This window comes from Equus asinus, chromosome 19, assembly GCF_041296235.1.
Source record: "Equus asinus isolate D_3611 breed Donkey chromosome 19, EquAss-T2T_v2, whole genome shotgun sequence".
Classification (NCBI taxonomy): Eukaryota; Metazoa; Chordata; class Mammalia; order Perissodactyla; family Equidae; genus Equus; species Equus asinus.
The window spans coordinates 9,455,233-9,469,090 of record NC_091808.1 but is presented as its reverse complement, the minus strand read 5'-3'; the positions used below and the strand labels follow the sequence as shown (position 1 = coordinate 9,469,090).

Here is a 13,858-nt window from a genome sequence, read left to right as displayed (position 1 = left end):
AATGATCATAAAGTTAAATTGAAAAAGAATAAACATTATATTATCAATATGGTCTCAGTTAGGTAAAACAGTGCCCATAAAAGGCAGGAAATATCTTAAAATGTTCAGTTATTATCTCTGGGTGTAGAGGCTTGTGAGTAATTTTTATTCTTTTCTTTTGTATAGTTTACAAGTTTCCTACAGAGAACCTATATAACTTTCATAACTAAAGGAAAGTATTTCTGTCCACCTGAAATAGATATTTGTATTTCTAGGGGGAAAATTTCTCTTGAAGACCTTTAGTGATGTAAGTCTAGTCTTTTTGGGCTGGAACAAAACAATATGGCGGAGAGCTGAATTGCTGAGCATGAGAGGGGCGGGTTTTAAGTTAGTGAGATGGTACAGTGTTCTGGCGTGTCGTAGGCCCTGTGAGAGGGCTTTGTCTCATTTAATCCTCCCGAAGGTCCCCTGAGGGAGTTACTGTATTCGTGCCCATTTTGCTGCTGATGAAATGAGGTTTGGAGGTTACATCTCTTGTTCAAGGTCACACAGCCAGGGAGTGGCCAGCCCGGGCGGTTTGGCTCCAGAGCTCTCCAGGCCTGTGCTGCAGTGTCGCTCCAGACTCGGGACTGGATACACCCCCAGAGTTTTACCTGATGAGAAATCTGGACATGATCAGTCACATAACACACATACGGTCTGCTGTGTGGTGATCTTTAATCATAGCTCACTGGTGGGGCCATGAGTTCCTTATTGTTTTACTTTTTGTACCTTGTTCGCGTTCCCGTTTACACACATCTAGCTAATACACAAGTACCTGTTCTTATCCTTTCCATCTACCCTGGCATCTTTATTTTTTTTTCAGTAAAAGAGCCCATGGCTTTTATTTTATTAAAATCTTCATTTTCTACTTCCTTCTTCCTCCTCCTCCCCCTCCGTCCGTGAAATGGTATACTTTCCCTTTAAGATTCCAGGCATTTTTATTTGGCCTGGATTATCTGAAATGACAAATTAGTACTTCCATGATAAAATAGTATTTTTGTGATTTATTATTATTATAATTTACATTTTAGATTAAACCTTACCTAACATATATGGTTTAAAAAAATAAGTGAAAGTTCTCACTGGGGAATTTTCTATTAAGAAATCTTCCCCAAGTAATCCTCCTAATTACAGAGAAGGAGTTTGTGATTTTTTCCCCAAGTAACAACTGAACTAGAGATCAAGCAAATGAGGGGCCGGCCCGGTGGCACAGTGGTTAAGTGCGCACATTCCGCTTCAGCAGCCCAGGGTTCACTGGTTCGGATCCTGGGTGCGGACATGGCACAGCTTGGCAAGCCATGCTGCGGTAGGCGTTCCATGTATAAAGGAGAGGAAGATGGGCATGGATGTTAGCTCAGGGCCGGTCTTCCTCAGCAAAAAAAAGGAGGATTGGCAGCAGTTAGCTCAGGGCTAATCTTCCTCAAAAAAAAAAAGGAAAGAGAACAAATGAGAATGAAAAGCTCTTCCGTTGTAAGCAGCCTCTGGGAAGAACAATAGAGGGGAGCCTGTGTGGATGTGTCTTGCTCAGCTGGTGAGGACGTTAAAGACGTTGACCTCACGAGCTGGTGGGCAGTGATCCTGATCTTTGGTGTTCTCCAGTTTATCACACTGCTTTCACGATACTGTTCTCCTTCCTCTGGCCCTGACATTGGGTGGGGATGGAGAATGGAGAAAAGATCAGTTTTTGAGATGGAGGAACAAAATATTCAGCTCTCCTGACAGCTATGGGCCTGCCTCTGGTCAGACAAGCCCAGGTGTGTCTTACTGGTCCCCCAGGGGCCCTTGGCACTGCTGACCATGCCCTCTTTGAAAAGCTCTTCCCTGGACTTAAGGACTATCCAGAGTTGTGCTTCCTTCCAGACCACTCCTTCAGGTTCTCCTCTGTGGGCTCATCGATGTCTGCCTCCCAGTTAAATGTCACTGTTCTCTAAGGCTCTGTCCTAACCCTCTTCTCTTTACTCTGCCGTCACCAGGAACCTCACTTATTCCCTTGGCTTCAGTTACCAGATCGCTCTTCTGAGCTGCAGACCCCTACCAGACACAGCAAGCACAGTCTCAGCCATTTGTTGAGTATCGGCTGTGTGCCAGCTGTGGGACCAGATGCTGTTTTTTTAGATATAATTTATAAACAGTGAAATGCACAAGGCTTACGTATGCAGTTTAATGCATTTTAACAGATATATACATCTACATAACCAACGCCCAATTTTATACTTTATCTTTTAAAAATCTCGTATTAACTCAAGTTGCCACCCTTATTTTATAGTTGAGAAAACAGGCTGGGAGGAACTAAGTAATTTGACTAAGGTCACACAGTTAATTTATGTGGGAGCTAGGATTATAATGCAGATTGAACCTTTCTAGAAGGCAATACTTTGCTTTAGATGATGGGAACTCAGCATGTTCAAACTGCACTTGACACTTCTTCTTTGATTCAGTTAGAGCTATTGACTCCAAACTGACTTCCATAAAAAGGGAACTTACTGGCTCATGTAACTGAAAAGTCCAAGTGTAAGCTTCAGGCACAGCTTGATCAGGGTCACATATCACTAGATTTCTTTCTCTGCTGGCACCTCTCGACTCTGCTTCCTCTGTTTTGGGTTCATTATTAGATACACTTTCACCTTGTGGTGGCAAGAAGGCCTCATCAGCTCCAGCCATACATACTCATTCAGATCCCGCAAGGAAAGAGAAAGGAGGGGAAATAGACACTTGTGCTTAAGTCAGCATCTTATCTCTATGTTTCCCTGGAATTCTGATGTCACTCTTTTGTAATAAAGTAAATAATGCATCATGTAGTGACTTTATAATTTTTGATACAAAAAGAATGACAGCTCTTTAAAAAGAGGTGCTATTTGTTCATTTACTTCTCTGAGCATAGGCTTTCACTTTTCAAAGACTTTATTTGGCCCTACAGTCCAGAAGCCAGTGTATAAATATAAGGAAAACACAGAAAAGAAACCACCTCCCGAAACAATATAATGCCCAAACTGAAGGGAATACTTATGCAGTGAAATTAAGCAATATATTCTTTTCTTGCTAAATGTGTTAGAATTAGGTCAGTCAACCAAGAAGAAAACAATTGTACTGTGAATTATGAAAAGAAGAAAAAGAATATTTAGTACTGAGCAGAGGAATTTTTATTGTGCATATCCCTTCCCCCTGAAAAAAAGGCTTTTTTTTAATTAGGTGAAACTACCCCATTGAAAAGTAGTTTTCCCCCAAAAAACTGAAATGTTACCTCTTACTCTCTCCAATGCTTCCAGGGAATGGAAGACATCCTTCGCTGCTTCATCAAAGAAGGCAATGCTGAAATGATCCGCCAGATTGAATTTATCATCAAGCAGCTAAATTCAGGTCTGTTTATTGCAAGAATCTCTGATCTACCTTTTGAATCTTTCATGTATGCCAGAAAGATACATGGGTTTTCCTAGAGGGGCTTGTCATATCTTGGAATTCATTCAAGAGGCCTTAAGAGGTGTGGGGAGACCCAAGTGAACCCACAAACAAAAGTTCAACCAGGTAGTCAAAGTCAGATCATCCCAGGATCAATATCTCATCACACTTTAGGCTTATAATCAACAAAAAGAATTCAAAAGCAATTACAGAAACTGCTCTAACTGTAAGTTCTCTTTATGTGGGGTTTCCCTTCCTAATTCTTTCCACACCTCATAAGGGGGGACCTGGGGTCCCAGGGTCAGATAATGAAAACAGATGCCAGTCTTTCTAGCACCACTGTAGAAAATGTCGTCATCCTCCCACATTCATTCATTCACTCCTAAAAAATTTATGTTGCCAACTGGTAGCCTGGGACAATGTGATCCCCTTTCTATCTGGCTTCCTCCATTACCATGACAATGCGCATCCCATAATAAGCAGGAAAGGAGGGCAAAGGAAGCTTTGGATGGGACCGAGGTGGTGGGGAAGCTCTTAGCTCTTTCTGTGGACTCCTGACACCTTGATCCTGACTCATACACTGCCAGCATCCAGGGCCAAGTATGTCACTTACATCTTTGTATATGCCCTTTCCCAACACCCAGCAGTCCCTGTCACTGAAAGTCCAAGAGCACAGATCCTGTTCAGCACATGAGCCAAGATAAAAAGTGAATCTGCTGATCTCTAATCAAGTCAGCAGCTTGAGCAAGCCCTCAGGTGGCTCTTCGAGCTCATGATTCACAGCCTGGACTGCACAGGGCGGTCACCTGGGGAGATCTGAAAATCCCAAGGCAGTGCCCCATGCCAGTTAAATCAGGGTCTCTAGGAGAACCCAAGTGGCGAATAGTGTTTAATGCTCCCAGGTGATTCCAGTGTGCAGCCGGCCCTCAGGAAAGGAAGGGTACGGGCAACTGCAGTGCCACGCCCTGTAGTTATTGGAGTGAGGGCACCTTGTTGGGGGACACAACCCAGGGAACAGTGTAGGGAACAGGGCTGATGTCCCTGGTATCCCAGAGAGGAAGAGCTGAGGTTTATTAGGTACTTCACTTCACAGGATGGGATTGTTCCGGGGCTGGGAGGAGTCTCAGCCAACAGGCTCAGGGAGGGGAACATGGCTGGACTAGCCTGGGGACTCACGACGTGTTGAAGATCCAAAAAAAAAAAAGGCATTTCCACATTTGAAAAGAAAGGTTTATAAGTGATGAATATAGCAACACCCTATTTTGAAAGCCACTTACTAAAGGGGAATGGAGTAGTGCTGTTCATGGACCAGTAGGCAAAAGAAGTTAGGTAGTCAAGCTTCAGCCCAAACGCAGAATGACATAGCATCCTCCTATCTGCAAAGTAGCTTTTTTGACTAAATAGCATTCCATGACAACAGCACAGCCCATGATAGGCGTGGAGGTGTGTGAGCCCCCGTGAGGTGGAGCCGGAAGTTGGTATCCCGCTGGCCTGGGTCCAGCCGAGTCAGTGGAGTCCTTCCCTTTAGAATGAGGGCTGCGTTGAGAATGACAGGTGTCCTGGAGTTTCTACCTATTCCCTTCTAGAAAATGGTTTTGGGGTTTGATTAAGTTTAGGTGAAGCTGCTGCCTTCCTAAGTGTGCTGGGCAATCTCTTCAAGAATGGCCTGAGAACACTCTTTGACATCGGTCTTAGCAGCATATTTTCAAGTACCATGTCTGACTGGGCAAGGGAAACTAAAGAAAAATAAACAAATGGGACTACATCAAACTAAAAAGCTTCTGCACAGCAAAGGAAACCATCAACAAAATGAAAAGACAACCTAACAATTGGGAGAAGATATTTGCAAATCACATATCAGATAAGGGGTTAATATCCAAAATATACGAAGAACTCATACAGCTCAACAACAAAAAAACCAACAACCCAATTAAAAAATGGGCAAAAGATCTGAACAGAGATTTCTCCAAAGAAGATATACGGATGGCCAACAGGCATATGAAAAGATGCTCAACATCATTAGCTATCAGGGAAATGCAAATCAAAACTACAATGAGGTATCACCTCACTCCGGTCAGAATAACTATAATTAACAAGACAGGAAACAACAAATGTTGGAGAGGATGTGGGGAGAAGGGAACCCTCATACACTGCTGGTGGGAGTGCAGACTGCTGCAGCCACTATGGAAAGCAGTATGGAGATTCCTCAGAAAATTAAAAATAGATCTACCATATGATCCAGTTATTCCACTGCTGGGTATTTATCCAAAGAACTTGAAAACACAAATGCATAAGGATACTTGCACCCCTATGTTCACTGCAGCTTTATTCACAATAGCCAAGACTTGGAAACAACCTAGGTGCCCATCAAGGGACGAATGTATAAAGAAGATGTGGTATATATACACAATGGAATATTACTCAGCCATAAGAAAGGAGGAAATCTGGCCATTTATGACAACAAGGATGGTCCTTGAGGGTATTATGCTAAGTAAAATAAGTCAGGGGAGAAAGTCAAATACCATATGATCTCACTCATAAGTAGAAGATAAAAACAGTGATAGACACACACATAGCAACAGAGATTGGATTGATGGTTACCAGAGAGGAAGGGGGAAGCAAGGAGGGTGAAAGGGTTAGGCACACGTGTGGTGATGGATTATAGTTAGTCTTTGGGTGGTGAGCATGATGTAACCTACACAGAATTCGAAATATATTATGATGTACATCTGAAAGTTATATAATGTTATAATCCAATGTTACTGCTGTAAAAACAAAAATAGAAATTAAAAAAAAAGAAAAGAAAAGAATGGCCTTTGGTTCCTTCTCTCCTCCTACTTCCTGTTTGACTTCCTTTCCTCTTCTCTCAGGCTTTCTTTACTTTCGTGTCATCTGTACAAGAAACAAGTGATAATAAGGAAGATGTAGAAGGATATAGGGATGAGTAAGTCAGGTGCTGTGACCACAGGGACTCACAATCCAGGACAGTGGGTGAGAAAGCTACCCAGCCATCCATTCATTAGTACACATTGATTGTTCGAAAGTGGTGAGTCTATCAGCGTTCTGGATACAATGCCAAGAGTGTTCAGGGAGAGAGAGCTGACCGCTCAATGAGGGATCAGGAAGGCTTCGTGGAGGAGAAAGTAACCAGCTCTTTGTAATGCCTGCTGTGTCCCTGGCCCTAGGCCGGGTGGTTTAGTTCTGGTGTGTTGTAAGATCTTCCCAACAACCCTGGGAAGTAGGTGATCTGATACCCATTTTGCAGATAAAGGAACAGAGAATCATTCTTTCTATGATTCCGTTGTGCTACTAATTCATTCGTCCTCCATAAACTCTCTTAAGACCCAGCAATGAACCACGGGAGCCTTCAGGAGCCTTACCTGCTGTGACCACCACCCCTGGCCTCTGTGGGAAAATCATGGGATTTAGAAATAGACTTGGTTTGAATCTCAACTCTGTCATTTACTGGAAGTGTGACCACAAATAAGTTCCTTATCCTCTCTGTGCCTCCATTTGCTATTTGCTATAAAACAAGGATAAGAGTCAACAGAGTCTTCGTAAGGACTGAGTGAACTAACACGTGTGGTAGCGTCTAGCACAGTGCCTGGCAATAATATTAGTTGACTTTCCCTAAATTTCTCTCAAATTATATGTTGGCTTTTAACTTTGCTCATGCTACTACTACTGTGTTCTGATAAAAATGGGGAGATATGTTTAAAATTGCTTAGGGTGATATCAAACTCTGGCTCAAGTGGTGCCAGGAACATGCTCTTTTTGATGTAAGTTAATTCTCCTTAGGGCGCGCGCAGAGGAGGATTTTGTCGACCGAGGCTTCCAGCTGTGTTTGCACTTGTTCACTGATTTTTCTCTTTATAGAAGAGCTGCTGGATGGTGTTCTTGAATCTGATGATGATGAAGATGAAGACGATGAAGTAAGTTGGAGGCTCTTGACACCACATAAAAAACTTGTGCCAGACTATTCTGAGTCTCTTCCTCGCCTTGAGAAGCTAGTCCAGAAATGGAGATTTTGATCCCTGCTTCATTATTCCTCACAATTCTCTGGGTTGGCTGGAGCTCAGCTGGGTGGTTTTCTGCTGGTCTCGCTTGTGCGTCATGTGGCTATTTTCCATGTCCAAGCTGGCCTTGCGTCCTCCACGGCCTCTCTCCATGTGGCCTTTAGTCACTCAGTGTCTAGCCTGGATGCCCTTATCGGTCGGCAGCTGGGCTCCAAGAGGGAAGAAGTGAAAGCGTCCCATCTTTTTCTGGGCTCAGCAATCTCAGAACATCACTTCTGCTGCATTCTGCTCAGGGTACGTCACAGGACCAGCCCAGACTGGGGATGGCAGTGAGACTCCACTGGCAGGAGGGTTGAGGTGGGGAGGGCTTGTGAGTGGCCATGTCTGAAGACTGCCCCACCGTGGGAGGGTTCGCTGCAGCCAGCACAGAGGTACTGCACTCTGCAGCACTTGGCTTTTATGCGAGGGTGAAAGATAACAGTCCTTTGACGTGAGCTCTTTGCTTTGAAGGGGCGTCAGCCTCCCCGATCTTCCTCACAGCTGGGAATGTTGGGCACGGAGGCTCACGGTGAGAATCCCTAGGGTGAGTCCTGGGCTTGTTCAGAGCTGGCAGCACTGACCACGTTACTCTGTTATTTGCATTCCTTTGACATGGGTTTCCTCAGCTGTGAAAAATCTGCTTACCTGGTTTTTTAGAGCATGAAGGTTCTAGTGGGTGAGTCTCATGGAGTGGTTTGGAGAATGGTGACTCATGGGCTGTAGATGAATTTTCAGATAACAAGCCTTTTCATTGTTTTTCCTTCAAACCTAGAAAAAACATACACATTGTCCTCTCTAGTTCTCTGTGGTAATAAATAATTTGCATTCCCTCCATTTTGGGAGGAGCAGTTATTCCTGAAGTGAATGCTGGAAGCTGTATTTTTCTTTGGGGTTGTGGCCTACCAGTTTAAAAGATGTGTAAAAGCCAGATTTTGTTCACTGATGGCACCTCTTGGGGAAGAGAGTTCATTTAAGAGCCGTCCACCAAAGATCTGGCCGTGACTGTCCCCCACGGGCTGCCTCCTCCCTGCCGTTTTCCTCCTGGGCTGTAGGTGGCACCAGCGGGTTCTCCTGCTCGCTCAGCCTTGTCCAACAGGCGCAGTTCTGGACCTCAGACAGGGACCCTGGCCAGCGCCTTTCCCAGGCCCCTGCCTCTGCAAAGGTGGATCCAGAGGTGGGGAGACCAGGTTAAGGTCACACAGAGAGTTGACGGCAGTAAAATATGGTTTAGAACAGGGATCAGCAGACTTTTTCTGTAAAGAGGAAGTTAGTAAATATTTAAGGCTTTGCTGGCCACGCAGTCTATTTCAGCCACTCAAATCTGCCTCTGTAACGGAAAGTAGCCATGGACAATACATAAGTGGGTGAACGTGGCTGCGTTTCCATGAAACTTTACTTATGGACACCAAAACTTGAATTTTATGTGATTTTCATGTGTCACTAAATTTTTTTTTCAAATATTTAAAAATGTGAAAATCATTTGAAGCTTGCCAGCTTTAGAAAAACAGGCATCTAGGCCTGTGGAGCCCGTGCCAGCCCTGGGAGAGCACCCGCTCCCTGACTCAGTCCATCTTCCTGGGGCTAAGGCAGCACCTTGATGCCTGGCCCTTCAAGACTGTTTTAAATTATATTTTGATTAATAATTTGATTATTAATTAATTAATTAATATCTTAATTATTGAACTACAATAACTTTTTGTCATTGTGTCCAAAAGTTCCCCTCAAGATCTGTTTTTCCCCTTCCTGTGTTACTCCTTGGGGTGTTTTATTTGCTTGGAGTGTTTTGTTTTGTTTTGCTGCTATTAACCCATTTGTTTCTGTATTGCGAGGGAAAATCTATTTGGTTCAGCTGTTCTGTTAATAATGGGAATTCCACTTTGGAAATCTCCCTATGGAAGCAATTATAGACTCGATAAATGAAGAAATATAGAAATATTTTCATTTTCTGGACTTTTTGCTACTCTATGTAGATTTTTGTTTTAAGAGAGTAGTGTTTGAAATTATTTGTTGTGATAACTAGAATTTTCAGAAGATTCCTAGAAGGGGTTTAGTTGGGGAATTATAAGGAAAGGATCTGTGATTTGGGACCAGAACTTGGCTCTTTGTGATGAACTCAGATGAGCAGATCCTGGACTTGCCCTCCTTCGTGATGCTGACAGTACACTGCTGAGTATTAGCAAGGGCGGCCTGGGGGAGATGGAGCATGTCTATATTTTATTAAGCTTTCCCCAAGGGCAGGTGTTACTTTTAAAATTGCCTTTTAAAATGGAAAAGAAAAAAGAAAGTGAAAGATGCTTAGACTAAAGGAAAATTTCCAAAAATCATTTGAACAGGTCGTACTCTTGTTGGAATGTGGCTGTTGCTCCCAAGGTCACAACTTTGAAGGAGACAGCAAAATTATTTTGAGGGCCTAAGAGTCATACATCATCTTGCTTAGCAATGTAAAATATTTTTTTAATTTAATATTTAAACCCAAAACACAGATAGTGGAGCCACTGTTTTCAGTTAGCTGCTTAGTGCTCTGAAGATAAAACAGCTCCCTTGGGGTGGGGCGCAGCCAGGGTACAGTATGCTTGCTTTGCCTTCCATTGAGCTGAAATCTGTCCACTGGCAACTTCGGCCCCTGGTCCTGCTCTGCTGGAAACTCTCAAGAGGACCCCCGATGCAAAATCTAATTTTTTTCTCTAATTTCTAAAAACGTAATGATTTGTCCCGACGTTTACTTAGTTATGTCTGAATATACATACATTTATATGCCAAAATAAAAAAATTTTAAAGGTAGAGTTAGAAATTTTTTTTCTGACTTGTAGATTGCCTAGGATATAATGTCAAATAGAAAAAGGAAATCGCAAAGTAATGTGAACACTATGATTCATTTTCAGAAAAAAACATAGATGCACATCCTTAAGAATTATATATGTGCTTATATATGCGTGTAGCAGAAAGGTGTGGAAAGTTACACCTTCTTTGTTGACACTGGAAATGACAGGGGTAGGGGACAGCTGGGGATGAGGAAGTGTGAGTGAGAGGTCAAGAGAGGCCTTGATCGATGGGACCGAGAGCTGCAGATTCGCCATGTGAGGTGACAAATGAAAAGGGCACCCTGGGTTTAGTGGACCGAGGTCAGTTGCTGAGCAGTTTTGAAGACTGATGGGGCAGAAGCTGAAGTGAGCAGTTGAGGAACAGGTGGGAAGTGAGAGAATGCAGCTGAGACGTACGCACAGCTCTCCCCACAGATCGGCTGTGAGCAAGAGAAGAGCTAGACGGTGGCTAAGTGGGCCTTTCTGTTTTGTTCATTTTAATCTGAGAGAGCCCTAAACATGTTAAAATGCTGATGGGAAGGGTCCCGTTGAAAGCGAGAGGTTGAACATTCAAGGCAAGGGGAGAGAGGGGGTGGCGTCAGAAGGATGAGTGTTTTCATTATTTTCTAAATGGCTTCTTCTACTCTCTTGGCCCACAAGACCCCAGACCCATTTAAACCTCTAGAGAAATAAAACCATCATTAGATAAGGTTGGACAGTACACACAAGAGAAAGGACAGGTGACAACTACAACTTAAGGGTTCAAACGCATCTCAACCAGTGCTTTGAAGAAATGCATTATCTAATACAATTTAGTTTTATATTAAACATACATAATATGTTCCCAAAGGGCCAGTGAGTCCAATGTTCTTACCACAAATGGCTCACGTTTCCTTGTTACGGTTTTAGGTGAGCTTCCTTGTGTCTAGCTCGTAAGTGGCTTTGTAAATGGAGATGAAAGGCTTTTCTATGCTATTCTGGAAGACTAATTTTAAGACAACTATTCTCCCCTCTTAACAAAATAGCTTTAAGTGCCAGGTGAGATCAGCCACGGACGTTTGCTTACTGGTTGCCATGTAAGTGACAATCACATGCTCAGCAATTTCCTTCTCTACAGACTTCTCAAATCAAAGAGTCATTCATTTAATTTATTCAACAAATAGTTGAAGGCCTTGAAATAACATTATTCTGGGAAATAATGGGGAAGGGATGCAAAAGAAATCTAAAAGATTATCTGTGGTTTAAAATACCTCCGAGGGGCTGGCCCCGTGGCCGAGTGGTTAAGTTCGCGCACTCCCGCTGCAGGCGGCCCAGTGTTTCGTTGGTTCGAATCCTGGGCGCGGACATGGCACTACTCATCAAACCACGCTGAGGCAGCGTCCCACATGCCACAACTAGAAGGACCCACAACGAAGAATATACAACTATATACCGGGGGGCTTTGGGGAAAAAAAGGAAAAAAATAAAGTCTTTAAAATACCTCCAAGAGTTTAAAATCTAGTTAGGCGAGACAATAATGACCCTGATAATAGCGGCTCACGCTCGTGTAGGTCACCCAGCGCCAGGGACTGTTCTGGGCGCCTTGCTGTATCCACTCATCTACTCCTCCCAACAACCCTGTGGTAGAAACTGTTATTATTCCAATTTCACAGTTGGGAAAACATAAACTATGTCCCTCACTGTGTTCACGCAGCCAATAAGTAAGTGATGGAGCTGGGACTCAAACCCAGGTGGTCTGACTCAATAGTCCACACTGCTAACCACTACTCGTGAGACATATGTATACACAGCAAATAATAGAAAAAAATATGAGATCATAGGTTCATGAATGTGATGGAAACAGGAAGTGCTGCAGAAATTCCAAGTACTCAGAGAATACTGGAAGATAGCTGTCTCCACAGGACTTTGCCTAGCCTAGGGTGAAAGGTGAGTGGAATGGATGGATGAAGAGAAGGAAGCCGTCAGGAAAGCAGGAGAGGCATCTTCTAGGGGAAGCAACACAAGCCTTATCCTTTCCTCTCCCCGATGCACATCCACCCCGCCCTCAGTGAACCCACATTAGCAACCTGGTGTGTGTGTATGCTGTCGTACTTTTCCTGGACACACTCAGAGTGCACATATATGTGTACACACATCCATGTATGTTTTGTCACTATTTGTTTCACAAAATGAGATAATAGATATAGATACAACACATACACACACTATATTCCCTTATTCTCTTGTTAATATTTTCTGGAAATCCCTCTAAGTGAGCCAGCACAGCAAATTGATTCTTTTTAATGCCGTGGATGTACAGTTTTCCAGATTTTTGCTACTTCAAACAATGCTGCAGTAAAGACTTTTGTAAACACGTCCTTATTTACTGGTGCTTTTATTTACTTGGGCTTTTGTCGCTGAGTTGAAGTGCGTCTTGTTTTTAATTGTAATCGATTTTTCCAGATTGCTTTTCAAAAAGGCCATACCAACTCAAATTTCACGAGCAGAGCAGGAGAGGAGACTTTCCCCTCATCTCCTAGGGACAGGCACTGTTACTCTTATTTTTGTCAGTCTAATGGTGGCAGGGTGCTCCCTCCAGTGACTGCTTGGCTGTTCATTTTCACTTTGATTGCAGGGCTGGCCATTTTCAAGGAACTGGAGAGAGAGTGACAGGAATAGGGCAAGTTTAAATGCCACAACATTGGCTGTTTTTACTGAGAGTGAGCTGGGTTTTTTCTTGAATAAACACTCCTCAGATTGTCGCAAGCCTTTGGTTAATTTCCAGAGTTCTAAAAAAACCTGATTTTGACAATTTTTGCTTCTCCTTGCTTTTATGGAGGAATGGATTTTCAGAAGTTCTGGCTTCACAAGCAGGGCATCCTGCTTGTTTAGCACTTTCCGTAGCTCTTTTACCCATGCATCATTTTGCATTTTCATGCATTGATCATTTGGAAAATAATGGTTTTGTAGTTTTTCAGTTCTTCTAAATGTTGCCGTATTTCATTATAAAACATCCCCCCAAAATTGCATTAGTTAATATCATCACTGATCTCATCAGAAAAGTCTTTCGGTGTGGGAAGCCATCAAGCTCACAGTGGCAGGGACAAGTTTTTTCAAATTCTTATTTTCTCTTGAGAGTTCAAATTTTGTTATTGATAACAGATACTCTCAGTTATTTTCCATGAAGTGACAGGCTCACCTCATTAGTTTTTGAGAAAATGTCTGCCCAGTACCCAAGTCTGAATAACCATAGTTTGTCATTCTTTCAAGTAAAAGTGGTATTCCTTGAAAAAAATGCCTAGTTCAGCTTGCAGCTCAACCTCACAAAGGCTTTTCCTCAAGACCGTCACGTACATCCCATTTTGTTACGCAGAATGTTAAAAGGACAAGCCTCAAGAGTTGAGATTTAATAAAATGAATTCCTGCTGCTTCATCAAGGATGTTTTAAAATGAAACTCTATCATCTATTTATCTATCCTTCTATCATGTACCTATCCTTTTTCTGACTAGCCATCTGTCTGTCTGTCTGTCTGTGTATCTGTCTCTCTGTGGTGGAGAATACAGTGACAACTACTAGAATTTGGCAGCACCGCCCTGTGGTTTTAC

At 42.9% G+C, this 13,858-nt stretch overlaps 1 protein-coding gene across 8 annotated transcripts in view; it reads left to right on the top strand.

Annotated features, from left to right (window-relative positions):
* ARMC9 (armadillo repeat containing 9) overlaps positions 1 to 13,858 on the top strand; it is a 135,941-nt gene that overhangs the window by 66,749 nt on the left and 55,334 nt on the right. For all 8 annotated transcript variants that reach the window (XM_014836059.3, XM_014836056.3, XM_070489425.1 and 5 more), the window contains 2 exons: positions 3,288 to 3,378; positions 7,294 to 7,349. In XM_014836059.3, coding sequence (XP_014691545.1) covers positions 3,288 to 3,378; positions 7,294 to 7,349 — 147 coding nt within the window. The remainder of the gene's footprint in view (positions 1 to 3,287; positions 3,379 to 7,293; positions 7,350 to 13,858) is intronic.